Source organism: Lontra canadensis, unplaced genomic scaffold (genome assembly GCF_010015895.1).
Source record: "Lontra canadensis isolate GAN:19392208 unplaced genomic scaffold, GSC_riverotter_1.0 scaffold24, whole genome shotgun sequence".
Taxonomy (NCBI): domain Eukaryota; kingdom Metazoa; phylum Chordata; class Mammalia; order Carnivora; family Mustelidae; genus Lontra; species Lontra canadensis.
This window is the reverse complement of record NW_022631018.1, coordinates 20,399,830-20,427,425: the sequence shown is the minus strand read 5'-3', so window position 1 is coordinate 20,427,425 and position 27,596 is coordinate 20,399,830. Positions and strand designations below refer to the sequence as shown.

General features: G+C 40.7%; 1 protein-coding gene across 3 annotated transcripts; it reads left to right on the top strand.

The window, feature by feature from the left end:
* Positions 1 to 58: 58 nt before the first annotated feature.
* On the top strand, positions 59 to 27,596 carry FMO2 (flavin containing dimethylaniline monoxygenase 2). 3 transcript variants are annotated; one of them, XM_032863000.1, is made up of 9 exons: positions 59 to 139; positions 424 to 561; positions 13,795 to 13,983; positions 17,330 to 17,492; positions 19,994 to 20,136; positions 20,469 to 20,668; positions 23,266 to 23,621; positions 25,729 to 25,801; positions 27,175 to 27,538. In XM_032863000.1, exons 2-9 carry the CDS (start codon positions 430 to 432, stop codon positions 27,536 to 27,538), a joined length of 1,620 nt encoding a protein of 539 aa, XP_032718891.1. In that variant the 5' UTR covers positions 59 to 139; positions 424 to 429. The 3 variants fall into 3 exon arrangements, with proteins under 3 accessions (XP_032718891.1, XP_032718892.1, XP_032718893.1); XM_032863001.1 differs by having other exon boundaries at positions 74 to 139; positions 391 to 561; XM_032863002.1 differs by lacking the exon at positions 59 to 139 and having other exon boundaries at positions 430 to 561; positions 27,175 to 27,596.

Genomic DNA, 27,596 nt, shown 5'->3' with positions numbered 1-27,596 from the left:
AAAACGCTGAAGGAGCAGGAAGCTCCTCCCATTTTTCAGGGCCTCCCCAAACATTTAAAGCACTCTGACTGCCTCTGAGCCCACACCCAACAGAGAAAACTATCCTGTAGAAGGGACAGCACCAAAAGGCAAAAGAAAGGTAAGGAAAAGCTCAGCACTCCAAAGACTGTAATGAGATTTGGCTCCTATGGCTGTTATTAAATGGTTTGGCATTATTAAATGGGTTCGTTTTAAATACCAAACCAAGACATCATAAACAAAGTCTGCAGCAAATTGTGACCTGACTAGTGAGGTGATTTATTAAGTTATTGCTACTTATTATACTTACTGCTACAGTTTCAAGCTAATTACTGACCACACCATGAGGGCTTTCTTAACCTCTTGTCCCAGCAAAGCAATACTGATTGATCCACTCCTTAACAGAAGACCATGGCGAAGAAGGTGGCCGTGATTGGAGCTGGGGTGAGTGGCCTGGTCTCTCTGAAGTGCTGTGTGGACGAGGGACTGGAGCCCACTTGCTTTGAGCGGACTGAAGATATTGGAGGGCTGTGGAGGTTCAAAGTAAGTAAAATCTTCCTGTTTCCTGAACAGACTGTGCTTACAGATGGGCCTTATTGGGGATTATCTAAGCAACTTTGATCAGACTTATTTCATCCAGCCACACAGGAACTACAGAAATGGGCTATCATCTCTCCCAGATCATTACCATCCTGACCCAGCCAGGCATGCAAAGGACCTTTCCTTACGGAAACTGCAACTATCTTGCAGCCCACATTCTGTGATTCTCAAAGCCACACACTGATATTGGGGAACATACCATGAAGCAGGAGTGACAGGGACTCTTTTCAAGATGCCACAGTATTCCAATCACTGAGCAGATGGTTTTTCAGAGAGTGTGCTCTTATTACTACATCTGACAAACAAACATTGTTTGCTTAGCTTTATTGATGACACTCTAGGGTGACTGCCAGGAAACTCTTTAAAGATATTATCGGGGTGCCTTAGGGGCACAGTCGATTAAGCGTCCAACTCTGTTTCAGCTCAGGTTTTTGATCTCAGGGTCATGAGATGAGCCTCGTTGTCGGGCTCCACAGGAAGCATGGGGTCTGCCTGAGCTTCCCACTCCTTCTGCCCCTCCTGCGTGTGCACGCTCTCTCTCTCTCTCTCAGATAAATAAATAAATCATTAAGAAAAATAAAGTAAAATAAAAAGATATTATTAAATATATTCATTCAATTCATTCTATTAGCCAAACCTAAAAATTGATAATGCTGTCCATCCGATTTTACATAAAAATGAGAAAGATGTATAGATAGACAGCTGCATAGATTCATAGTTTTTCTTTCCTACGGTGTTTTGAGTTTAAGGACTAGCCTGCCACCTTCTAAGTGTGAGATCTTGGGCAAACTGATTTACAAGCCTGTGTCAGTTTTCTAAGTGTAACTGGGATAGTAACAGAACAGTGTAATTATTTCACAGTGCTGTTTTGAAGATTAAGGGAGATCAGTCATGTAAAACACTTAGAGTGCAATAAATGTTAGTTACAATAACTATTTATATTTTATAGACTAAGCAAACAGAAACTGAGGGAAGTTAAGTAACTTGATCGTGGTTACACAGCTTAGAAGAACTGGTATTCAAGCTCAGGTGTCTATGACTTCTAAACAGCTAACCCTCTCCTTACAACATGCCCAACTTGCATTTTTGCTCAAAAAGTTTAAAGAAAAGTTCCAGCTCAGCGCTCCAGAGCAATAACTTAGGAGTGTATATCAGGTACATCTAAGTGAAGGATCAATCAGGTGAGAACACTAGACCAAAGCCAAAGGTTTAGGGGTGCCTGGATGGCTCGGTCATTACGTGTCTGCTTTGGCTCAGATCATGATCCCAGCATCCTGGGGCTCCACATCGGGTGCCCTGCTCAGCAGGGAGCCTACTTCTCCCTCTCCAGCTCCCCTGTGCTTGTGTTCCCTCTCTCGCTATCTCTGTCATAAGTAAATAAAATCTTAAAAGAAAAAGAAGAAGAAGCAAAAGGTTTAATATGCTAAAAGCAGACTCTGGTATCAGCAGACACCATCCAAAGGGCTCTGCCTAGAAGCCAACCAGTTAGGGGGAAGGCATGACATCTAGCACATGGGCTTTTTGCCAGTCTGAACTGAATTTTATGCCAAAACAGATTTTTTTAACCTCACGTTTCTCAAATGTATATGACTATAATACACACCCATAGAGTTTTTTAAAGATACTTAACACCAAATAGATTAATTAAATAAATAAAGATACTTAACACCAGACCGGACTTGCTGAATCAAAATCTTTTGAGGAGAGGAGCCTATTTTTAACAGGAGACCCAAAATCCTAGGATGAGACAAGTTTGGCAAACAAATTGCACAAATACTGAATAAAAAAATCTATTCATTCAACTATGCAAACACAATCAGAGCTAGGGATGGAGATGTTGGTCCTTATACAGGACATGGAACTTGCAGAGAGGAGACTGGAAAAACAGCTTGAATCACATTCCTCACACACTAACAACTGCTCATTAGAAACATTCTAGCTTTTCCTGAGAGGGTGATATGATAAGGTGGTTATTCCTGTCTTAACTGAAGATGTATTTTTTATTGTTGTTCACTCTAGGTTCACATACAGATTCCATTGGCATTTTTTTCACCCAGGTAGATTTTTTTAACCTAAGGAAGAAATATGAAGTTATAACAAATTAATATTTAATAATAAATTTGTCACTGTTTTAGTACCTGATTTGGGACTTAATATCAAAAAGCCAAATGTCCCTTTCTTTATTATCATCAATTTGGCAACAGAACAGGTGAGAGCTATTTTGAATGATCTGTCAAATATATGACTTGATGAATTCCAGGAAGATTTCTTTCTGCCCCAAAATATTTTTCCTCCTATCCTATTCCCAGTTCCCAGTGTCTAATGTTTCAGAATTAAAGATATTTCCTACGGGTTAGAAAAGGAAAGTTAGATTACAGTGTGAATTAATTAAATTTTATTAGATATAAAATGCTTAAGTATATAATTTCCTGAAACCTGTAACAATATCACATTTTGAACCTCCCAAAACTATATCTAATTTAAAAAAAACAAACAATTTTCTCAGCTCAGACAAGACAAGTAATCTCCCAGCAGTGTGAAACATACAGGATGCAAGATTTCACAGGTGGCCAGGGGAGCCATGTGTAGGTCTTGATTACCAGCAGCCTGGGTTGCCAAAGGGAGAAGGAATGATAAAGGATGCTGGGAGCCACCATGCCCAGTCCCCTGGGGAAACTTTGCCTCTTCACTCCTCTACCATCCAGAATCAGTTCTGAAAATAAGTAAATATTCTATATTTACACACAATCCTTCTAAGGTCACGTAACATATTTAGCGCTGACGTCAGTTAAAACAACATTTAAGGAGACTTGCCCCGTGCCCAACTCTGACTGCTGAATTCTTCCAAAAGGTTCTCCAGCGGCCCCTTGTGGCAGTTTTGGAACATGGGGAGAGTGGGTAATTAACATATTTTTAGCATTTTTCCAGCAATGAAAAAGTACTTGCCATACATCCTCATTTTTCTTTCCACAATACCCCTAAAAAGTAGTGTTGGGCAGCAAGAATTCCAGCCCCCTCAAAAGTCCTTCCAGCTGGACTAAGTCAAATTGACATAAGACAAATTAGCAGGAAAAAATCACATTTGATAGGCATCACACACACAGAGAACCCACATTAACATGTAAATTCCAGAGACAGGCAAAATGAGGAATGGATGTCATTCTGAACTAAAGAGAAGGGGGTGTGGTTCTGGGACTTCAGAGGAAAGAAATACACTTCACAGGACCATAAGAACAGTAGATGCTTGGCAGTAAGATACTTGTCCTACAGTTCAAATGGGTCACTCGGATAAAATTTATCTCTGCTAATAACACTTATTCTGGGAAATACCCCAATTTAGATTCTTCTGTGTGGTTAAGGGAGTACAAAATTTCTCTTGACCCATAGGGTCTCAAGTGCTTTCAGATCAAAATAATCTACATGCCCAAGTGGCATGTTTGGGGGGCGGGGAGGGGGGGAGCTGTCCTGAAACCTTTCAGGTTTCAGTATGTATAATGATTATCCTCATGGACCTATGAAGAGGAAGCTGAGATTTGGAATGAACAACTTGTCCAGAGGAACGCAGGTGTGGAAAAAGCACAAAAATGAAGCTCTGTAAGATTCCTGGGCCTGCGTAGTTGATCATCTTACTGAGCTGCTAAGAGAGGAAAACATGACCTTCCTTTAGCCACTAACCTCCTCTGCCTCTTTCATTGTTCCTGATACCTGTGTTCTCAGGAAAATTACCAATATACATTGTTTTTTACATTTTGGATATAAATATATCTTTTCCCAGCTACATATATTCAGTTATTTTAATTACTCTTCATATAATAGTCTCTAAACATCTCTCCATCTTGGTTTCTTTCCCCTAGATTCAACCTGAAATTTTACTTTCTCTCTTAAAATGTGACTCCCACAAGATCCAATATTCCAAGCCAATTTATTTTTATAATATATATATATTTTTCAGAACGAAAGAGGTGTTTGGCATTGCTTCAGACAATGGGAAATGAATTGGACACAATCACTGCCCTCAAAGAATTTATAATCAGTTGCTCTAACAGTTGCCCTCTGTGACTTATGCTTCACTTGGCCGGGATGGTCTGCCTTTACTAAAATAAATTTAATGTTGCATTAGCTTTTTCTGCATTTACAAATTAAAGCTATTGCTCATATTATTTTCACATGAACTATCTCATTTTATACTCACAATATTCTTACATTATTTATTATTAATTTCAACTGAAATGTAAGAAAACCAAGGGTAAGTGGCTTACTCATAGTGACTCATAATAAATGGTAGTTGATAGGTTCTAGAAGTAGCCACAAGATTGATATTAAACATACATAAGTTCTCCCTATGCTTTGTCTCATGTAACTCCAATCATTTATACTGAGTTTGGGAACAATTAAAAGTTCTAGAACTTGGGATGCCTGGGTGGCTCAGTTGATTAAGCCTCTGCCTTCAGCTTGGATCATGATCCCAGGGTCCTGAGATCGAGTGTTGCATTGGGCTCCTTGACCAGCGGAGAGCCTCTTCCTCTGCCTGCTGCTCCCTCTGCTTGTGCTCTCTCTGACAAACAAATAAAATCTTAAAAAAAAAGTTCTGGATCTTTTTTATTTGAACCATTGATGATGCAGGTCACTATTACTCTATTCTTTTGAAAATGAATTTTTTTTAAGATTTTATTTATTTGATAGAGACACAGCGAGAGAGGGAACAAAAGCAGGGGGAGTGGGAGAGGGAGAAGCAGGCTTCCCACCAAGCAGGGAGTCCAACATGGGCCTCGATCCCAGGATCCTGGGACGATGACCTGAGCCGAAGGCAGAAGCTTAACAATTGAGCTACCCAGGCACCCCATGAAACTGAATTTTTAATCCAGTTTATAGGAAATCACATTTGTGAATGTTAAACAGTATTTTGTTGGTTTTACCCTTCGTCAAGAAACGTTTATTTGGGGGCGCCTGGGTGGCTCAGTGGGTTACGCCTCTGCCTTCACCTCAGGTCATTTTCTCAGGGTCCTGGGATCAAGCCCCACATCAGGCTCTCTGCTCAGCAGGGAGCCTGCTTCCCTCCCTCTCTGCTTGCCTCTGCCTACTTGTAATCTCTGTCAAATAAATTAATCTTTAAAAAAATAATTTATAAAAGAAACGTTTATTTGACATTTCAATTGTCCATTCTATTTCAATTCTTTCAATTCTATGCTTTGGATACACACAAATTTGATCACCTGGATTTGTGTGCATCAAAGTTATTTACTTAAATGTTGAAAATAGGAAGATAAAAATGTGAAACAGACATGTGGGGTATCACCAAGTGGAACTCTCCACATGCTACCATCTCCGCACTGACCGGTACGTACACTCCTGTCTATCTTTCCCATGGCTCACAGTCTCTCTTTTGTTTCACTTTGTTCTTTAAAAAAAAAAAAAGTTTTTATTAATTTACTTGTCTGATGGAGAGAGAGAGCACACAAGCAGGGCGAGCGGCAGGCAGAGGGAGAAGCAGGCTCCCCGCTGAGCAAGGAGCCTGATGCAGGACTCGATCCCAGGAGCCTGATGCAGGACTCGATCCCAGGACCCTGGGATCATGATCTGAGCTGAAGGCAGTTGCTGAACCGACGGAGACACCCAGGCGTCCCTCAAACAGCTCGTTCATTTTAACAGCACATTCTGTTCACTAAAAGTTTAACATTATACAGGACCAGGACCAGTATAGGGGCAGGAAAGTTTTCCCTTCTGCCCTTCTAGGTTCTTTGTCTGGTCCAATAATCAAATTGATATAAGACAGAATAACAGGAAGAAAAGGAACATTTAATAACATGTATATCTCTTCTGTACCTGGCAGAGACCCAGGAAAACTAAGCAATTCCCGGAAATGGCCACCACCTTAAATACCATCTTCAGCTAAAAACAAGAGATGTGGAGGGTGGGGAGTCAGTTACAGCAGGTGACCAGGAAAAGCAGTAAGTAAGGGGAAGGTTGTTGTGCTGATTTAAGGCATTGCCTTCTCTTTGATAAGAGTTTCTAGAGATTTTTTTTTTTTAAGGTACAGCATTTTTGTTATTTTTTTTTTATTGTGTACTTCATTTTTTTTCGGTGTTCCAAGATTCATCATTTATGCACCACACCCAGTGCTCCATGCAATCCGTGCCCTCCTTAATACCCACCACCAGGCTCACACACCGCCCCCCAAAACCCTGTTTGTTTCCCAGAGTCCACAGGCTCTCATGGTTCGTCTCCCCCTCCAATTTACCCCAATTCACTTTCCCTTTCCTTCTCCTAATGTCCTCCGTGTTATTCCTTAGGCTCCACAAGTAAGTGAAACCAATAATAGTTGACTTTCTCTGCTTGACTTATTTCACTCGGCATAAAATAATAATAATAATAATAACAGTGGCAATAAAACGAATAGCACTAACCTTTGCTTGGTAGCTGCGGCCAGAGAATGTGAAACGTAATGCCTCATCCTCAGTCCGTTTTTCCTATCTACCAACTAAAATGTTTTGTTTTTTATTTAATTTTATTCTTTCAGTGTTCCAAGCTACTTTCTTCATCTCTTTCTCCAATCCACTTCTTCTTTTAATTTAAAAAAAAGGAAATTGCTGTGCACCTCAAATGCTCTTGGGGATGTGGAGCAACAGGAGGTCTCCCTCACTGCCTGTGGGAGGCAGGATCTGCAGCTACTTTGGAAAACAAAGTTTTCCAAGCGGTTTCTTATAAGTCAACATTGTTACCAATGATCCCACAATTGCATTTTTTGGTATTTAGGTTAAGAACTGAAGACAAGTCCACATGGCATCTGTATGTTTTTGTTCGTGGCACTTTCATCCCTAGTTGCCCAAATTCAGATGCAATCAAGATTTCCTTCGGTGGGTCAATGGATAAAGAAACTGTGGTACCTTCAAACAAAGGAATATAGCTCTAAAACGCTAGGGAATGGATCTCTCCGAGAAGAGCTCTAGGTTTTGAAAAGGTATGGGAGAACCTTCCGTAGATCTAAATAAGACAAGCCAACCTGAAGAGCTGCGTCGGGCATGATCACAACCATAGGACATCCTGCGAAGACGCAATCATGAGACAATAAAAATCAGTGGTTTCCATGGGTGGGGGAGGAAAGAAAGATGAAATGCAGAGTGCAGGGGACCTGGAGGCTGGCAGCCCTATTGTGTAGGAGACTGTGGCGCTGGGTACCTGTCATCATGCATCTGTCAAAGCCCATCAGATGTACAACCTGAGTGAGATCTCAGGTGAGGTCAGTAAATCGGTAAATTACTGATTTCTCAATCAGATGAGGTCAGTCATGTAAAGCGAGGTCAGCACCTTACTGACCCTGAGGGATAAGGTTGGGTCAGGATAGGTTCACCAATTTTGGGAAATGTACCATGAGGTGTGACATTATATTGGTGTGGGGGGCTGTGTGTGTGGAGGTGAGGGACACATTGGGGCTCTGTATGCTCTGCTTGATTTTTCTGTGAACCTCACACTTCTCTACAACAGTAAAGGCTACTTACCCCTGGGAGGGGAGGGGAAGAATTCCTAGAGATTGACTCGTGCCCTTCACCCCTGGTACCTCGAGGGAGACACCCTTATGAGCCGAGATTTCCCTTCTACATGTAAGTATCTCTTACAGAAGGGTAACTTCTGCTTGGTTTCCAGAGCTTGCCCTCTGCCTGCTGTTTCTTAAAAATAACCAGTTTAAAATAATCCCCATGTCAAACGGACATACTCCAAGGTGTCAAACTCTGTTCCTCTTCACGGTTTGGGAGCAAACAGCCATTTGCTCTCCAGAAGAAACGACTGCCTTTCCCTTGTTTTACTGTCAGGCATTTCCCCAGGTAAATTTATCCCCAGAATCAAAGACAGCAAATTCACCGCACAGTAGAACTTAAGTGTTTGTACTTGCTGCCCATTTAATGGAACCAAATTTAACATGTTAGATATCTGTAACTCTCCAAGCAATGAAATACCAACTACTAGGCATGGTCCTTAATTAAGCCTGTTCACCAGTAGCTTAAGATATACACTAGTTAACTTGCCATATATTTTTTTTTAAAGTAACGTTTGTGTGTAATACAACAGAAAAAAGTTTATAGCATCCTACTACCAAAACATTCACTTATTCCCACTATGCTACTGAATGTCCATTTTAATATCATTAAGTCCTATCTGCAGTGACGAAAAAATGCTTCTGGTTAACATTACATGCTCTTTCATTCTTTCAACATATTAAATGATTTTGTATGATATCCCTAGCATATACTAAGTTCTGTTTACCTTAAAAATAAAAATTGCCAGTTATTTTACCAGCAAAAAATGGGTTTGCTGAGGAATAAAAGAGAATTGCAATCTGGCTGTGGCAAAACCATAGGCAAGTCCAGGGAACAAAGCAAATGGACTTTTTTTTTTTTTTTTTTTAAGGAGAAAAGGGGTAAGTTGGGAAGACTGTTCTGAACTGAAAGTCCTTTGAAGTAAACCAGGAGTTCGAGGTATGGTGGCTTCTCATTGGCTGAGCTGTTGCCCAAGGGGATGAGGAAAGTGTCTCTTCCTCCGATGGAAGAGTAGAGTAGCATCGGTGTGCGAGGTCAAGCCATCGCTTCCTGCCGGGTCTGCAACTGACCAGAAGTGTTGGGGCCAAAACCTCCCACCTGCATTTTAGTGAGGCTTTCCCTCACTAAGCTTCATAGTCCTGAAAAGGCATAGCAGTCACTGAAGTCTCCAGATGTCCCAGCAGGAGTAGAGATACTCAAGAGACCGCATCAGAGTGCAGTTTTACAAGGGTTACGGGCAGCACGGAAACTCACGCAGTACAGAATAGGGCAAGCTGCCTGCAGGGTGTAATGCTTTCATTTGTCTTGACGAGAAGCAGGGATCAGGCATGAGAATAAGGAAAAAGAGTGTTCTAGGCAGAGAGAGTGGCATGTACAAAAATACAGAATCTTGAGGAAGATGACATGCTTAGAGAAGATAAAGTCACACCATATAGCTAGACTGAAGGACTCAGGACGATGGGTGGTGACTGATGAGGCTAGAGAAGACAGCCAGGGTCTCTTCATGGGAAACGTGTGTCCCATGCCAAGGAGTATACGCTTTACCCTGAAGGCGGTACAGAAAGTGGGCAATACTGGGGTCAGGGAGTTTAACTGGGTGTCACCATGGGTGATCAAAGCCAGAGATCTAGAGAGACACCAGCCTAGTGGAGTGGAGAGAAAGCAGAACCAGTGACGGTCTAATAAACATGATGGTTCCTGTGTTCAGCGCCTAAGAATCAGTAGCGGAGCCCTTCTAAAATACAGATGGCTGGGCCCAAACCAGACCTACTTGGATTTTATATTTTTTCAAAGATCCCCTGAATCCTTATAAGACAACTAGTGCACTGAATGGCATTTGGGAACCACAGTTTTTGTCCCAAACAGTAGCACAACAACATAAAAATAATTTCAGTCTTACTCATTTCAAGCAATGGAGCAGATAGATATAAGGTTCACCTGAAAGAGTGAAAATTTGGAATGACAGAATATTTGTAAAGAAATACAATTGTGTTATTTCCAACTGCTTAGAGTCACCAGCATGGGAACAAAATATTGATTGGTAGAGGTCAATATAACAATGCTTCACAATGAAAATGACGAATTTGTAAGTTTTTGTAATTCACATTTGTAATAAGTTAATCTATTTTCACTAAATCAGCTTGCTCCCTCTAGCAGATTAAATATTACCCTTATAATCTTCCTTAAACTTAGATTAGCCTTTACAACCTTCTTATTTTTACAGAGTCAAAGGTAAACTTCAGTCCAACCTTTGATCAAAAGGTCATAAATTCTAAATCACTGCTGACCAAGGTAATTTGATTTTGCTATATAGTCTTCTGACATTCAGAAAATTCCATATTAAGAGAATATTTATCATGTGACCATTTATTTTAAATAAATTATAATATATTCTGTCCACTAGGAAAATCATACTGTCAGTATTTGTGCTTAAATATCATTTTTGGGTTTTATATATACATACATATTTTTTTTAATCAGCTTTTTTTTTTTTTAATTTATTTGACAGACAGAGATCACAAATAGGCAGAGAGGCAGGCAGAGAGGGGGAAGCAGGCTCACCGCTGAGCAGAGAGCCCGATTCGAGGTTCCATCCCAGGACCTTGGATCATGACCTGAGCCAAAAGCAGAGGCTTAACCCACTGAGCCACCCAGGTGCTCCAATCAGCTTTTTTTAAAATCACCTCCACGCTGGGTATGGAGCCCAGTGCAGGGCTTGAACTCAAGACCCTGAGATCAAGACCTGAGCTGAAATCAAGAGTCAGACACTTAAAAAAAAAAAAAAAGAAAAAAAAAAAGAGTCAGATACTGAGCCACCCAGATACCCCGGCCCTGCTTACATATTTAATTATGTATATGAGTTACATTTATCTGCTTTGAAAGCTGTGTCTTCCTGTTTTGGGCTTGTCATCTCATTCTGTCTCCATCTTTCCATCCTAAAAGTCCAAATGCATTTTCATTCAATGTAGTAATAAGCTCCCTAAAGATAGAAAACTGTGTGTCCTGTTTTTATTCTTGTCCCTAACTCCAAGCTCAGGGTCTGGACAGGAGAGATGATTGATATGTATTTGTTTATTAATAAGAATCATTCTCCCTTTGTAAAACTTCACCAAACCCCAGTTTTACCCTAATTTATCTAAACACATGGACACCTGCTTCGGCCAACATAGGAAGAAGTACATGCAGAAATAAAGCGTTTCTTTAACAGCTGTATGCCAATCGACCATAATAAAGATTATTACATGATCTTCAGGGAAAAACTATGATGTCATCATCAATCATTGACAAATGACACCAATACAACTCCCAGAGGGGAGTCTTGCCCAGACTCTGAAATTACTACAGAGCTCGGACATCAGAACCAGTTCGCATCACTCCAAGTGCCCTTAAAATTGACCTGACAGAGGAACCAACCACATTTCAAAGCCATTTTATTGGTGCTTGAAAAAACTATCATGTCGGCTATAGTACAACAATCTTAGTGTAGCTATTTCAAATCTGTGACTGGTTTAGTAAGATTAACCCTCATGACCTATAATCGTAGCAACAGAGGCAAACATGTGTTGGGCTCTTATTTAAAGTCAGGCTTTGTGCGAAGCACTTTATCTAATCTCAGCCTGATAACAATTGTTCAATGTCCTAATTATTAGTGAACCTCATTTTACAGAGAAACTGAGGAAATTGACTTAAGTGACTTGCCCATGGCTATAAAACCATTAAAGGTGGTAGAATCAGGGTATCAACCCCCGTCAGACTCTAGGACTCTCAAGTTTAACTCTACTCTGTACTACTTATAAAGTTATCTGGTCTTGAGGAAAAAATTGGTATTTCTTTGCCTCATGAAATATAGTTGATCCTTGAACATCATGGAAGTTGGGGCCACAGCTGAAAATCTACATAGAACTTTTGTCTCTCCCAGAACATAACTACTAATAGCCCACTGATGACCAGAAGCCCTACCGATAACATCAATAGTTGATTAACATACCCCTTGTATGTTACGTGTATTATATACCATATTCTTACACTACAGCAAGCTAAAGAAAAGAAACATTATCAGAAAATCCTAAGTACTGTACTGTCAACCACCCAAGTGTAAGTGGACCCACACAGTTCAAACCCATGTTGTTTGAGGGTTAATGTATTTCTCATTTTGAGACTTTGGTTGGATAGGAAAGTTCGACACTTAGTCTTACCAAGGACATTGTGTTCCACCGTGTGGAAACATCCAGAAATAGCTTACATATCAGTATGACTCTAGTACTATGCAATTTGCAGCTCCTCTCTTACACATTTCTTCTCTCTCTCTCTTTCTCATTCATTCATTCATCCATTCATTCATTCATGCCTACCATAGGCCAGGAGCCAAATTCCTTTCTGAACATGAACAGGAAAAACGCATTTAACTTAACCAGTCCGGAATCAAGGCTCAGATGATACCATTGCTAAGATTTCAGGAGAATCCTTATAAACAAAGACTGATTTAGCAAGTCCTCTACACCCTGCTCTTAAATGACATAATCTAAACACAAACATTGTTTTAGCTTTGGTAACTCATCTTGGTACTAATAATCCTGAACTTAGGACACAGCAAGGCCCAATGCACATAAAATCTTTGCTGATAAAAGAGGTGAGATTCCACAGTTTAGTCATTAAGTCTTTGAGATTAGGGTCAGCCGGCTTCCTAGGTGATGAGAGTTTTCTGGTGTGGTGCGAACGACGGTGTTGTAAGTGTTTGAATGCTAAGGGAGTTTGCATTAGAATATGAAGTGGTTTCCCTCTCATACAAAAGGATACAACGACCCTGAACTCTGGATGAATAAATTCTGGCATTTTAATATTCAAACACTAGCCTCAAATTGCCCCGAAGCATTTATTAAGGACTTCTCGGGTGGCGTTATTTAAATGTTCTTATGCAAGCCTCTTTGAGAACCTGCTGATTCCAGAGACATTGAATCACCATATTTGGCTCTTATATAATTAAACACAAAGAATATTATCTGTATGCACAGTGCTTAGAGGAAATTATAAACTCAACCATATTATGAGCTACCTCTGATTTTACCAAAGTGTACTCGCCAACATTTACATTCAAGCTTAAGATTTGATTGGTACTAATGTTATTCATTTTTATCACCTGAGGAAGGTTGATTTGCATAAAGCATAAAATGAAGATGGTGTGTTCAAATTAACATGTGAAAACTACCTGCCCCCAGAAGTATTCATTTTAATTGAAATTCTCCCTTACGTTTTCCGACCAGTATCCCAGAGTTTATTGGTTCCTAAAGGAAGGTGGGTGTAACCTCCCCAGGGGAATTTTCAGAATGGGCCTAATTGCCCCAATGGCTGGCATTAAGTACATAGAGACCGGGGATATTAATACCCTGCAATGAGGCAAAAGAAGGATCATCCCCACGCTCAGTCCCACCAGCGGTAATAATCCCACCAGTGAGCAACACTGGAGGCCCTATCCCATGGGATGATGGAGCACATATACTAAACCCCATCACCTCGACACGGCCATCACGCTACTACAATGAAAGAGGATCACATCTCCCAAGAGTTAGGTTTGGAAGAAGTGTGAAACACCAAGGGATTATTTTAAATGCAACATGATTATCACTCTTTTTATTTGATTCTTCAGGAAAATGTTGAAGACGGCCGAGCAAGTATCTATCAATCTGTCATCACCAACACGAGCAAAGAAATGTCCTGTTTCAGTGACTTTCCAATGCCTGAAGACTTTCCAAACTTCCTGCACCATTCTAAGCTCCTGGAATACTTCAGGATTTTTGCCAGAAAGTTTGATCTTCTAAAATATATTCAGTTCCAGGTATTGTATTTTGGGGGGAATGGTTTTCTCTACATGGGTTCAGCTCACATGTAAACAAAGAAGTTACTCTGGTAATGAAAGAAATTGTGAAGAAAACAAAGTATTCCAATCCAATTTTTTGCTGGAAGAACAGAATAGAAGACCTAAAAGGTAGTGATATTATAGATAACACACACTTTAGCAGAAGAGGAAAATCACCTGTTCATACTAAGGGCTTGACTAATGATGATATGGAAAACGAAACTGCAGTTAAGCTAATGTCTGTAACCACTACGGGTTCCTAGCCTTGTTTCCCTTGAAAGAACAGAAGGAAAAATCAAACTACTATTTCATTTTCTGATCTTCTCTTTAGAAATGGAATTTCTAAGAAAAAAATGTACTAAATGAGCTCACAGTTCCCCATTCATTTCATAAGCCTGTAGAAACTATTTTTGGTATTCGGGGGAGTGGCATGGTGCATCCTCTAGCAACATAAGGATGGCTGGATCATTTTGCATGCTAGCTTTCTTCTGCTCCCTCAAAAACAAAGAATCAACAAGAAGAAAACAATATTCTCACTAAACATGCTGAATTTTTATCAATAACCTACACTTCAAACACTAGTAACTATGCTTAGTAAATAAAATTATATTATATCTCTGAATAAATAACTATTAGTGAGCTAATTTTTTTATTTTCTTTTTTTAATCTAAACTCAGTTTAGTTCAGGGACAGAAATTAGTCATTCATCAGTTGCATATAACACTCAGTGCTCATTACACCATGTGTCCTCCTTAATGCCCATCACCCACTTACCGCATGCCTCCACCCCGCTCCCCTCGAGCAACCCTCAGTCTGTTCCCTATGGTTAAGAGTCTCTTATGGTTTGCCTCCCTCTCTGTTTTTATCTTATTTTATTTTTCCTTCCCTTCCTTGATATTCATGTTTTGTTTCTTAAATTCCACAAATGAATGAAGTCATATGATCATTGTCTTTCTCTGACTGATTAATTTCACTTAGCATAATACCCTCTAGTTCCATCCACATCACTGCAAATGGCAAGATTTCATTCTTTTTTATGGCTAATATTCCGTTGTAAATACATAACTGCGTCTTCTTTATCCATTCATCTGTTGATGGACATATGGGCTCTTCCCATAGTTTGGCTACTGTGGACATTGCTGTTATAAACATTGGGGTACATGTGCCCCTTCGGATTACTATGTTTGTATCCTTTAGGCAAATACCCAGTAGTGCGATTGCTGGGTTGTAGGGTAGCTCTATTTTCAACTTTTTGAGGAACCTCCATACTGTTTTCCAGAGTGGCTGCACCAGCTTGCATTCCCACCAGCAGTGTAGGAGGGTTCCCCTTTCTCCACATCCTTGCCAACAGCTATTGTTTCCTGAGTTGTTAATTTTAGCCATTCTGACCCCCGTGAGCCATTCTGATCACTGTGGTTTTGATTTTTATTTACCTGATGCTGAGTGATGCTGAGCATTTTTTCATGTGTCTGTTAGCCATTTGCCTTTCTTCTTGGAGAAATGTCTGTTCAAGTCATTTCTTGACTGGGGTTTTTGGTTTTTGCTGTTGAGTTTCATAAGTTTTTTATAGATGTTAGATACTAGCTCTTTATCTGATTGTCATTTGCAAATATCTTCTCTTATTCTATTGGTAGCCTTTTAGTTTTGTTGATTGTTTCCTTTGTTGTACAAAAGCTTTTTATCCTGATGAAGTCCTAATAGTTCATTTTTGCTTTTGTTTCCCTTGCCTCTGCCTGTGTTCTCCTCTAGGATTTTGATGGATTCCTGTCTCACATTTAGGTCTATCAGTGAACTAATTTTTTTGTGACACTTCTCATTTCCTCAGTAATTTCAGTTTTGTTCCAGGTTTGTATTATATTAATTTATAATAGCTGATTGTGGTAGAAATCTATATTTGTAAATGCCATTAAAATGTATCTAAAGTACTACATTAGAAAACTATTACTCATTTCCTGGTGGAGCCATCCTACGAATAACAGATTTTTTTAATGCCAGAAGCTTTTATGGTTCTTTGTCCATATGACTATTAATTTATTTAACAGATATATTGCCCTCTTATGATATGTACTTTTTATTATCTGCTCTTTGAAAGATCAGGTTAAAGTTGCAAGAGAACTATTTTTCTCATTTATTATATTACTGCTGTTGTGTTTCCTGGAACTTAGAGGGGGGTTCCCCAATGGACTTAGAGAGTGTCCCCAGTGGACAATCATTTCCATTATTGGTCTCTGAGTTGGTATAAGCCACAAGATGTTAGACTGTAAAATGCTCTGTTGAATTTGGTTGGTTCTCAAACCAAATTTTGAATAGCAATAATTCACAGTACTTTAACTTATCTATTACCCTAAACTGCAAATCTGAAATCTTTAATCTCAGCCAAAAATGCCTGGACATTTTATAGTCCTTTGCAAGCTTTATGCTAACAATCTCCATATATTTTTTCAATTGAAACACCTTCAAAAATTGCCAACCCCGCATTTTTTAAATATCTGAACATTTGAAAAGCATGTACATGGGACTCAAATACTCATAACCAAGAGAAGCATGCCATTATTCTAGCAGTGAGAAAAACTTTACTTCCACTTGATGTTGTTTGTTACACATCGAAGATGTCTTAAGGAGGGCACATATTGCATGGAGCACTGGTGCATAAACAACAAATCTTGGAACACTGAAAAAATTAAATTAATTTTTTAAAAAAAGATGTAACACCTTTATGGATACTTCTAAAAAATTCATAGACTTCCAGACAGTGTGAGCTACATTAAAAAAAAAATTAATGAGCATAAATTATTTCATCCAAATGAGATCATGAACTATACTGCTAACATGATGTACTCTGTTTGAAAAATAATAATGTGAACAACTACCATTCACAGGATGCCATACATCGTGCCAGACACGGTGCAAAGTGCTTTGCCTGAAATATCTTCTCTAACACACCGTCTTCACAGAGGCAGACACATAAAAGATTCTTAATAAATACTGACCATGTGATCATTTGAATGATGGGCATGTGTTCCATATCTTGCCCAGACTTTGTGTTTCTCTGTCTCTCTCTCTCAAGTCCTTTTTCAGTCCTTAACAGACTGGTTCCCATGGCTGAGTCTTGTATAAAGTACCATAGCCTTGGTAGCTCCCTGCCAAAGAAGAATGAGAAGGGGACACTTAGCAGTCTTTGTCTTAAGTGGCTTGAACAGGATTCAAATGGAACCTACATGGAGTCATACAGTGCACTCCACCCATTCCCACTCCCAGGATACTCACTGAGGCCCCTGTTATGCCAGAGTAATGTTCAATGATGGCTTCTCTGTGTTCGTTCAAGACAACTGTCCTCAGTGTGAAAAAACACCCGGATTTCTCATCCTCGGGCCAATGGGAGGTTGTCACCGAGTGCAACAGCAAGAAGCAAAGCACTGTCTTTGACGCAGTTATGGTTTGCAGTGGCCACCACATCCTCCCTCACATGCCGCTGGAATCGTTTCCAGGTGAGGCACGCGAGGACTCCCAGCTTTTCAGAGCGGGGGTTGTTGGGGAGGAAAGATTTTCTCTTACCTTCCAACATTCTTTGGGCTTAGTCTAAGGGTTAACATGAAACAGATTAATAGGAAAAAATGAAATGACATGAAACAGATTAATAGGAAAAAATGAAATGCAATTATGCATGCAGAGAGTCCATAAGAATATGAGGCCCACGGGCAGTCGGGCAGCTGCTGTTCATGTGCCATTCGGAGCTAAAGAGAAGGACGTCGGGGTTGGGAACCACAAAGGGAAAGATGACAATTCACAGGGAGATGAAAAAGTTAAGTGTTTGGTAAACTAATGTTTGCTGAACCACTCAGAAACGGTGGGACACAGAGAGGAATTTCAACAGACTGCTGCGTTCCTCCCCATCTACCTCACCCAGTTCCTATTATACTGTAGTTATCCAGGGTGACAGCCCCCTTCCTGGAGCAGGTCCTCTATCTAAATTTTTTTAGGCAGTTAGGAGGGAAAGTTAGAGGTTTTTCTAAGCCTTCTGTTTCTTAAAAATTGTTAGCCTAACATTATCCACATGCCAAGGAGACACATTTTGAGGTGAGAAATTTTGCAACCCTACAGTGTCCAGGAATTTTATATGGAGGTTGGACTGACAGGCAGAATTAGCTACTGCAACTGGGCATAGTATTAAGATCTGAATAGAGCTAGAAGGATGAAAGTCTCCACATACCATTTTTCGGTCTTCATGACACAGGGACCTCAGTAACTTCCTCCAAAGTCACTGAATCTTCCCCAGAATTTCAGAGCATTGTCACCCAAATGGATTCTCTGTTGGAGAGGCCCTTATCACCATGTACCTACCTACCTCGGCCTTTATCTATCCTGCCGAACACTGTGACTTTTCCATGTCCTTGGAGAATTTTCCTCAGAGCCATGCCTTCAGACAGGTTATTGAGGAGGTTCCGTGGAAATAAGTTCTCCTACAGGACAGTGATGGGCGCACAGAGAGTGACGGGGAAGAGTACAGACAAGGGACCATGCAGCCATCTGACCTGGTACCTCCCAGGCCCTTCCCTCAGAAAGTGTACTTCCCCCTGCAGGCCCTCAGGAAAACAGCTAATACAGTGGTTCACAGTCCAGGTCTCACATTCAAACCATCTGTGGACCCTCTAACATCCTTATGACCTCCAATGTTCAGTTAGTATACTGTAGGCCTAAAGCAGTTAAGAGTTACTCAAGTGATTTTAATATGCAGCCAGGCAAGGGGCAGCTGGAAGACAGTTGGTTAAGCCTCTGACTCTTGGTTTCAGCTCAGGTCGTGAGACTGAACCACCCCCCTTCCCACCCCCGGCTCCCTGCTGGGGCTCCACGCTTAATGCAGAGCTTAACTGAGAATCTCGCTCCCTCTTCCTCTGCCCATCCCCCAAGTTCCACACCCACTTGTGCTCTATCTCAGATAAACAGCCCTTTTAAAAAAGGTATGCAGCCAGGTGTGAGCTCTTCTACCCGAAAGCACTGATTCTCAAAGAATCACCTGAAGGGCTTTTAAAAACAACTTGGGAGGCCTCACCTCAGGCATTTCCAACTCAGTAGATGCGGCATTGTGAAGCTAAGAATTTGCATTTCCAACAAGTGCCCAAGTTCCAGCTAATAATGCTGGTTAAAGGGCCCCACTATGAGAACTAATGATCCAAAGGTTCTTTCAAGAAACCCACCATAGGGGTGCCTGGGTGGCTCAGTGGGTTAAGCCTCTGCCTTCCACTCAGGTCATGATCTCAGGGTTCTGGGATCAAGTCCTGCATTGGGCTCTCTGCTCCGCAGGGAGCCTGCTTCCTCTCCTCTCTCTCTCTCTCTGTTTGCCTCTCTGCCTACTTGTGATCTCTCTCTACCAAATAAATAAAACCTTTAAAAAAAAAGAAACCCACCATAAAAGATAAATATTTAACAAAGTCATATTTTTCTGGGAAATCTACAGTCTGGTCTTCAAAATGGCTTATCCAGTAAGTTACCAACTTATCCTGCAATGTGGAAACATCCTTCACTTTCTATGTGCCTGGTTTTTAGTTTATTTTACTTTTTGTTTGCTTTTGCAAAATGAGAATGATAAATACCATTCTAATTATTATGCAAGTACCATAATAGCATTTCATAATATGTTCAAAAACGTTTAAAAGAATACATGTGCTATGTGATATTAAAGTATTACTGTACAGTCCGAAATGAGATAATAGGTAGTCAGAAGCCAGCATCTGACTCGACTCGATTTATCAACACCATCTTATTCTCTAATAAATATGTAACCTGCAACCCCTGAAATCAACTCTTTTGGTCCTGTTCCATATGCATACGGGTTCCATAGGCTTTCAGTCTGTCAGCTGGCCTTGCCACTGTAACCTCCTTAAGGAGTGAAGAGGTCAAGCAAATGATTGACTCCAGAAAAGAAAATCTGACGGTGCACTTTTATTGAAATTGACATAACCCATGGACTTCTCTCTTCTTCCCCTTGAAGGTATTGAGAGGTTCAAAGGCCAGTATTTCCATAGCCACCAATACAAGCACCCAGGGGGACTTGAAGGGAAACGGATCCTGGTGATTGGACTAGGAAACTCAGCCTCAGACATTGCCGTTGAGCTGAGTAAGAAGGCTGCTCGGGTATGATATTCTCTATTCATCTTGTACCATGGAGGAGAGAAAGGATCAAGGGCATATTGGAATATCCCCGCCACATAACCAAGGTTCCATTACTCGTTAATTGGTTGGTTGGTTGGTTGGTTGGTTGGTTGGTTACTATAGTGTGGTATCATAAAAAATCTTGAATCAGGAAGCCAAGGTTTACCTCCTAGTCCTGCCACTAATCAGCCATGCTAACCCAGAGCAAGTGTTTTACTTCTCTGAGCCATACATGTGATATATTGTCTACACAGTAGGTCCTTTCCAAAAGGGACAATGGCCTGATTTAAGCAGCATTCCTTTTTGCTTACCAGGTATTCGTCAGCACCAGACACGGTTCCTGGGTCATGGGTCGGATCTCTGAAGATGGCTACCCCTGGGACATGGTGTTCCACACCCGGTTTAGGTCCATGCTCCGAAATGTCCTGCCACAAATGATTCGAAAATGGATGATGGAACAGCAGATGAATCAGTGGTTCAACCACGAAAATTATGGCCTTGAGCCTCAAAACAAGTAGAGTTATTTTGCTTTTTTATGGTATACTCATTGGTAAGCAAGGCTGTCAGAGGTGCCTCTTTATAAAGAGCCCAGTTGCTAATGTGGTATTTCAAATCACAACTTAACAGTATGAGTATCATCGACATCCTGGAATTTCAATTCCAAATTTGTTCTGTATACCTTTTAAAAAGTAAATACTTAAGAAGTTGAAGTAGAAATATTAGGAAATTTTTATGGCTGAGTAATATGCATTGTGTATATAACACCCCATCTTTTGTATCCATTCATCTATCAATGTACAGTTAGGTTGCTTCCATACTTTGGCTATTGCAAATAATGCTGCAATGAACATGGGAGTGCACATGTCTTTTCAAATTAGTGTTTTCATTTTCTTTGGGTAAATACCCAATAGTAGAACTAATGGATCATATAATTCTATTTTTTTTTTTTAGTTTTTTTTTTAATATTTTATTTACTTATTTGACAGACAGAGATCACAAGTAGGCAGAGAGGCAGGCAGAGAGAGAGAGGAGGAAGCAGGCTCCCCCCCTGAGCAGAGAGCCCGACGCGATGCAGGGCTTGATCCCAAGACCCTGAGATCATCACCTGAGCTGAAGGCAGAGGCTTTAACCCACTGAGCCACCCAGGCACACCTTTTTCTTTTTTTTTAAGTTTTTTTTTTCCATATAATTCTATTTTTAACTTTTTTAATAACCTCCACTGTTTCCCACAGTGGCTACACCAATTTGCATTCCCACCAACAGTGCATTTAGGGTTTCTTTTTCTCCACATCCACATCAATAATTGTTATTTCTTATGTTTTTTATTTTAGCCATTCTGACATATGAAGCGATATCTCACTGTGGTTTTGTCTTTCTCTGATGACAAGTGGTGCTGAGCATCTTGTCATGTGTCTTTCAGCCAGCTAGAAGTCTTCTTTGCAAAAACATCTATTCAGGTCTTCTGCCCATTTTTAATTAGATTACTCAGTCATAAAAAGAATGAAACCTTGCCATTTGCAACGACATGGATGGACCCAGAGGGTATAAGGTTAGGTGAAATAAGTCAGTCAGAGAAAGAACTATACCATACAATTTGACTTGTGTGTGGAACTTAAGACACAAAAGAAACAAACAAACAAACAAAAAACCAGACTATTGAATACAGAGAACAAACTGGCAGTTGCCAGAGAGGAGATGAGTGGGGGGCTGGAGGTAATAGACAAAAGGAATCAGGAGTATATTTATCTTGATGAGCACTGAGAAATGTATAGAACTCTTGAATCATTATATTGTACATCTGAAACTAATATAACACTATATATTAATTATACATGAATAAAAAAATAAATTTAAAAAAGAAAAAAATATTATGAGCTGCTCTAGAAAGCAGAAGTAGGATCATGGGAAGAATTTCCTAGTTCGCAAAGCTGTCCAACATTGGCAAAGGCTGCTTGAAGAGATTGAAGCCTTCCTTTCAGAGGGGTGTGGTGGGAAATGTGTCCCAAATTCTCCATGTGATACCTCATGCTTTGCTAATTCTGTATACCATAAGGGCTCTTCCCATGAGCAGCTTTTGAGAACATACTCACTATCTCTTTGCCAAGAAATAAATCTCTACTGAGCTCAAAGTTATATATCACTGATCTTATAAACACAAGCAAACAGTATGAATGTTTATTTTTCTTTAGTCGATAACAGGCTCCTTCCCTTAAAAAAAATACAAAAACAGAAGAACTTTGGAATCTTTCAACAAATGCCATGTGGACTGCTCAGTTCTGAGATCTGATACATGTAGCATGTATTGTCTTATTCTTTTTTTTAAGATTTTATTTATTTACTTGACAGACAGAGATCACAAGTAGACAGAGAGGCAGGCGGAGATAGAGGGAGGAAACAGGTTCCCTGCTGAGCAGAGAGCCCGATGTGGGGCTTGATCCCAAGACCCTGAGATCATGACCTGAGCCGAAGGCAGAGGCTTTAACCCACTGAGCCACCCAGGTGCCCCATATTGTCTTATTTTTTTAAAAAGTGGTTCTCAAATCTATGAAAAGGGGAATTCCAGAAATACACCCAGACTTTGCTCTATCACACATGCTATCACATGCAGAGACTCCATGGATATTTGGGATCAACAAATATCCCAAACTTAATTTCATACATTGGTTTTTATGCTGATCCCTTAATAAAAGTTTCAAAACTAATGGGGATTTAACAAAATTTTCCTTTCTTACTTATGATCAGATGGAGATTAAGTAGAACAGCAAGATAATTAAAACAATAGTGGAAATGTGGATGGGGTAACAATGACTGGAATGACCATAGCCATGGTATTTTGTTTAAGCCCTTGGGGATGCCTCCTTTTTTGAATTGTCTTTTACTCACACGACCTACAGGTTTTCTCTTCTTCATCGAGGGGAGAGATTTGTGACATGAGAATCAAGTCAGATAGTAAGGTTTGAGGTAGATCAACTAGTCAAGCTAGAAAGTTTTATGGATAGTTGAGAAATCTCTTTATTTGAAGAGCCAAACCCATAAAATATCAAGAGAGTTTCAAGACTCACCCAATATCATTAAATGTTCCTTCTAAATGTTTTCTTCTTCGTGTTTCAGATATCTTATGAAAGAACCTGTACTAAATGATGATCTTCCAAGTCGTATACTCTACGGAGCCATCAAGGTGAAACCAACAGTGAAAGAGCTCACGGAAACTTCTGCCATCTTTGAAGATGGAACAGTGGAGGAGAAGATTGACGTCATTGTCTTTGCAACAGGATATACTTTCTCTTTTCCATTCCTTGAAGATTCACTTGTGAAAGTAGAGGATAAGATGGTCTCACTGTATAAATACATGTTCCCTCCTCACCTGGAGAAGTCAACTCTGGCATGCATTGGTCTCATCCAACCCCTAGGTTCCATTTTCCCAACTGTTGAACTTCAAGCTCGATGGGCAACCAGGGTTTTCGAAGGTATGCAAGTGGGAAAATGAGGGGCTGAGGGTTTTATCTCTGATGGAGTTTGCTCAATAACAGGTTTAGATAAGGAGGCTGCCAGGAAGAAGTTGCCCAAACTTAGGCAACTCTCGTGAGATTAATGTCCTAAAAAGTTAGTGGAGAATTTGCAAAATAACAAATATAGAGATAAAATAATAACAATAATAATAGTAAAAATAATAATAAAGAACTGTAATCATCCCTTTAAAATATTAGAAAGTTCAGAGAATTTCAATTTTCATAAAGCTAAATACATATTATCCTTTCCTGGAATCATGAAAGAATAGTTGAGAAAGAAAGCTTCTCTGACTCCTGACTTCACCTATACAATATTTATAATTTCCTCTGAATATGTGCAAATCTAGAGACCCAGGGCCTCTACATTAACTCCAAATTAACTCTCAATATGTTAAGAAGCTCAACCTCACAGATCCTTACAAAGTTATAAGGTTATTGAAAGGGTTGGTCTAAGGATCTGCATAGCACTTTGCATTCCTCAGGAGGCCATTATCTCCCTGACCCCAGGGTTCAATTGAGCTCAACCAAAACTCATTGTTTTGTGCTAGCTAGCCTTGTGCTGGAGCCTGGTGGGACAGACAGCAATAAGAACAGATCATTTCCACATACCAAGATAAATGCTTTGGTAGAGGGATGCATGGAGTGCATAGAAAGAAGGAAAAGGGTGCTTTGCAGCATGTTGGGATAAATGAGGCATGTGGCCAAGAAAAACCTGCTAGATGACCGAATTTCTCAGGTGCAGAAGAGAGAATCTCTTGAGCCAAAGCATAGAGGCATGATGGATGTGGAGAATTACAAGCTATTTGACATTCCCAGAGCATAACATACGAGGCAGAGAGGGATGAGAGATTTTTAAAGAATAATCTTTCAGGAGAAGGGCCAGGACACGGAAGCCTTGTAACGTACGCTAAAAGGCTTACAATATAAAATGTAGATCAGTTCTTTCCAAATCTGGCCATACATAAAAATCATCTGGATCCTTAGGGACCCTGATTAAGTCTGACCTGAGGACCTAAAATGTCCATTTTAGAAAGCTCTTCAGCCAGAGAACCCAATGAAAGGTTATAAGCAAGGAATAAACATTACCAGACTTACATTTTCAATAGATTATTTCAGCACTGGTATGGAAGACAGGTTTGAAATGAGAAAAGAATGGGGTCTTTGAGACCAATGAGAAGGCCACTGCAAGTCTGCTGAAATATGATGTAGCTGAGCCTGGCAGAAAGACAAAGTAGAGAAGACAAAATGTGAGAAACAGGGATAAAATCCACAGGACATGATGATTGGCTAAATGTAGAAAATCAGAGAGAGAGTGTGGAATCACAGATGACTTGCAGATCTTGGCCATGGGAACTGGGAGGACAGCAGAGCCAGGAATAAAGAGAGGACATGTGGAGGAAGATACTAGTCTGACCAGGAGAGCTTCAGTGAAGCTCGGTTTTGGACTCATTGACTCTGGTATGTCTGATGACTAACTACATCCAGGTGAAACTGACCATTTCACCATGTCTGAGAACACCCACGGACAGGGATGGAATCACAAGCACACAGTGATAACTCCTGCACCAATCTACCTTCTCTGCCCCCACTGCTTGACTTTACTCCCACCAGGTTTACTTCAACAGCCTCTCAACTGGTCTTGCTACCTTTAGACTCACTTTCCTAGAGCCCATTTCCCAAAATTCACCAGCTAGAAGGATCTTTCTAAAGATCTTTCTAAAGGGAAAATCCGATCTTGTCACCACCTACAGAAAACCCTTACATGGCTTCCCATCACCTTTAAAATAGAGCTCAACCCACCTGGCATGATTTCTGGTTCTTCAGGCTCACCTTCCTTCTCCAGCCTCTTCCCTTACGCACTCCACCTCAGAGGTCTCACTGTAACCTGGGCTCCCTTTAAGGGCAGACCACACAGAACTCATCCCAGCCTGGAGTTCAGCAACACCAAGCTGCCTTGATTATCGTAAGATGCGTAAATGGCCAAGCTCAATGGTAGGAACCAACTACTAGAAAAAGCAATGATACTGAATCAAACCCACCACTCAAACCAGTCTTTTATTTCTAGGTTTGTGTACCTTGCCCTCAGAGAGGACTATGATGGCGGACATTATCCAGAGGAATGAAAAAAGAATCGATCTGTAAGAATTATTTTTTTAATTCCTTACATAAAGCAATGTTTCTCAGGGTGACCTAACTACCCACAAGAACCACCTACCTGTTTCTTAAAAATGCAAATTCCTGGGTCACAATCCAGACCAACTGAATTGAAACCTCAGGATGAATCTGGAAATTTCTATTTTTATGTTCTCCCCAGGTGATTCTTTTTTTTTTTTTTTTTAAGATTTATTTATTTATTTGACAGAGAGGACACAAGCAGGCAGAGAGGCAGGCAGGGAGAGAGGGGGAAGCAGGCTCCCCGCTGAGCAGAGAGCCTGACACAGGGCTGGATTCCAGGACCCTGAGATCATGACCTGAGCCGAAGGCAGAGGCCCTAACCCACTGAGCCACCCAGGTGCCCCTCCCCAGGTGATACTAGTTTAAGAACCAACTCCATGGGGCACCTGAGTGGCTTAGTCAATTAAGCATCGGCCTTTGGCTCAGGTCATGATCCCCGCCTCGGGCTCCCTGCTCAGTGGGGAGTCTGCTTCTCCCTCTTCCTCTACCCCTCCCCGTGCTCCTGCTCTCTCTCATCTTCTCTTTCAAATAAATAAATAAAATCTTAAAAAAATAAAAAAGTAGGACCAACTACGTAAAGATAAAAATTTTACCAAATCGGGACATTTTTCCTGGACTTGTTTTATTTCAGTTTTGTATGATGTCCGTGTTAGATTTTGTGGTGAGAGAGGAAATGGGGTGAGAGCAGCAGTAGTAACAGTGGCCATGTGTGTCTCTGAAAAGTTAGCTGGGGGACGTCCTATCAAAGTAAATCAGAGGGAGTCGGTGAGAAGCCAAAGTAGATGGATGCTCTATGATAGGGCAAAATGGGGTCCACCAGTGACCAAGCACCCTTGGAGAGTAGACTCGGGGGCCTGACATCACACATACAGGTTGTCTCACGGTCAAATTCTAATTAATCTAACATCTATTGAGAACCTGTTTTATGCCAGCCAGAGCGCCAACTACTTTAATAATTTAACACACAAATATTAAGCATCTCCTCTGTGCAAGACACTGAGCAAGGGTTTCATATGTGTCAGCGCACGAATCTTTGCAGCCATCCTGACTGATGTGTATTGCCGGGAGAACTGAAGCCGCTTACTAAATATCCAATAGTAATCGTGGTTATAAACCTTGTCCCATTCCTCAGACTTCCGACCAGCTCTTGATTTTACAGCTACTCTCAATCTGAGACGGGCCTCCAGACGGGATAAGTTCGAACCTTCCACCAGAGTCATTCGAACCTCCTTTACTCACTCAGCCCGTCATTCTTCCAAGCGCTGTCAAACACCTCCTGTTCTTCTGGGACTTAGAACACTTTGTGAATCTGCCATTTTTTACTTTTTTCATTAAGGTTTGGAAAGAGCCAGAGCCAGACGCTGCAGACCAATTACATCGACTACTTGGACGAGCTCGCCTTAGAGATAGGTGCGAAGCCAGACATCCTGTCTCTCCTGCTGAAAGACCCCAAACTGGCTCTGAAGCTCTATTTTGGACCCTGCAACTCCTACCAGTACCGCCTCACTGGGCCCAGGCCGTGGCAGGGAGCCAAGAGTGCCATCCTCACCCAGAAACAACGGATACTGAAACCTTTGAAGACCCGGGCAGTAAAAGCTTCTCCTGATTTTCCGGTTTCCTTCCTGTTGAAAACCCTGGGGCTTCTTGCTATTGTCCTGGCCTTTGTTTTCAGCTTCAGTGGTTCTAATCTGTCAGCATAAAGCTTTTGACTTTACTGTCAGCCAGTTCCTATTAAAAAAAAAAAAAAAAAAAAAAAAA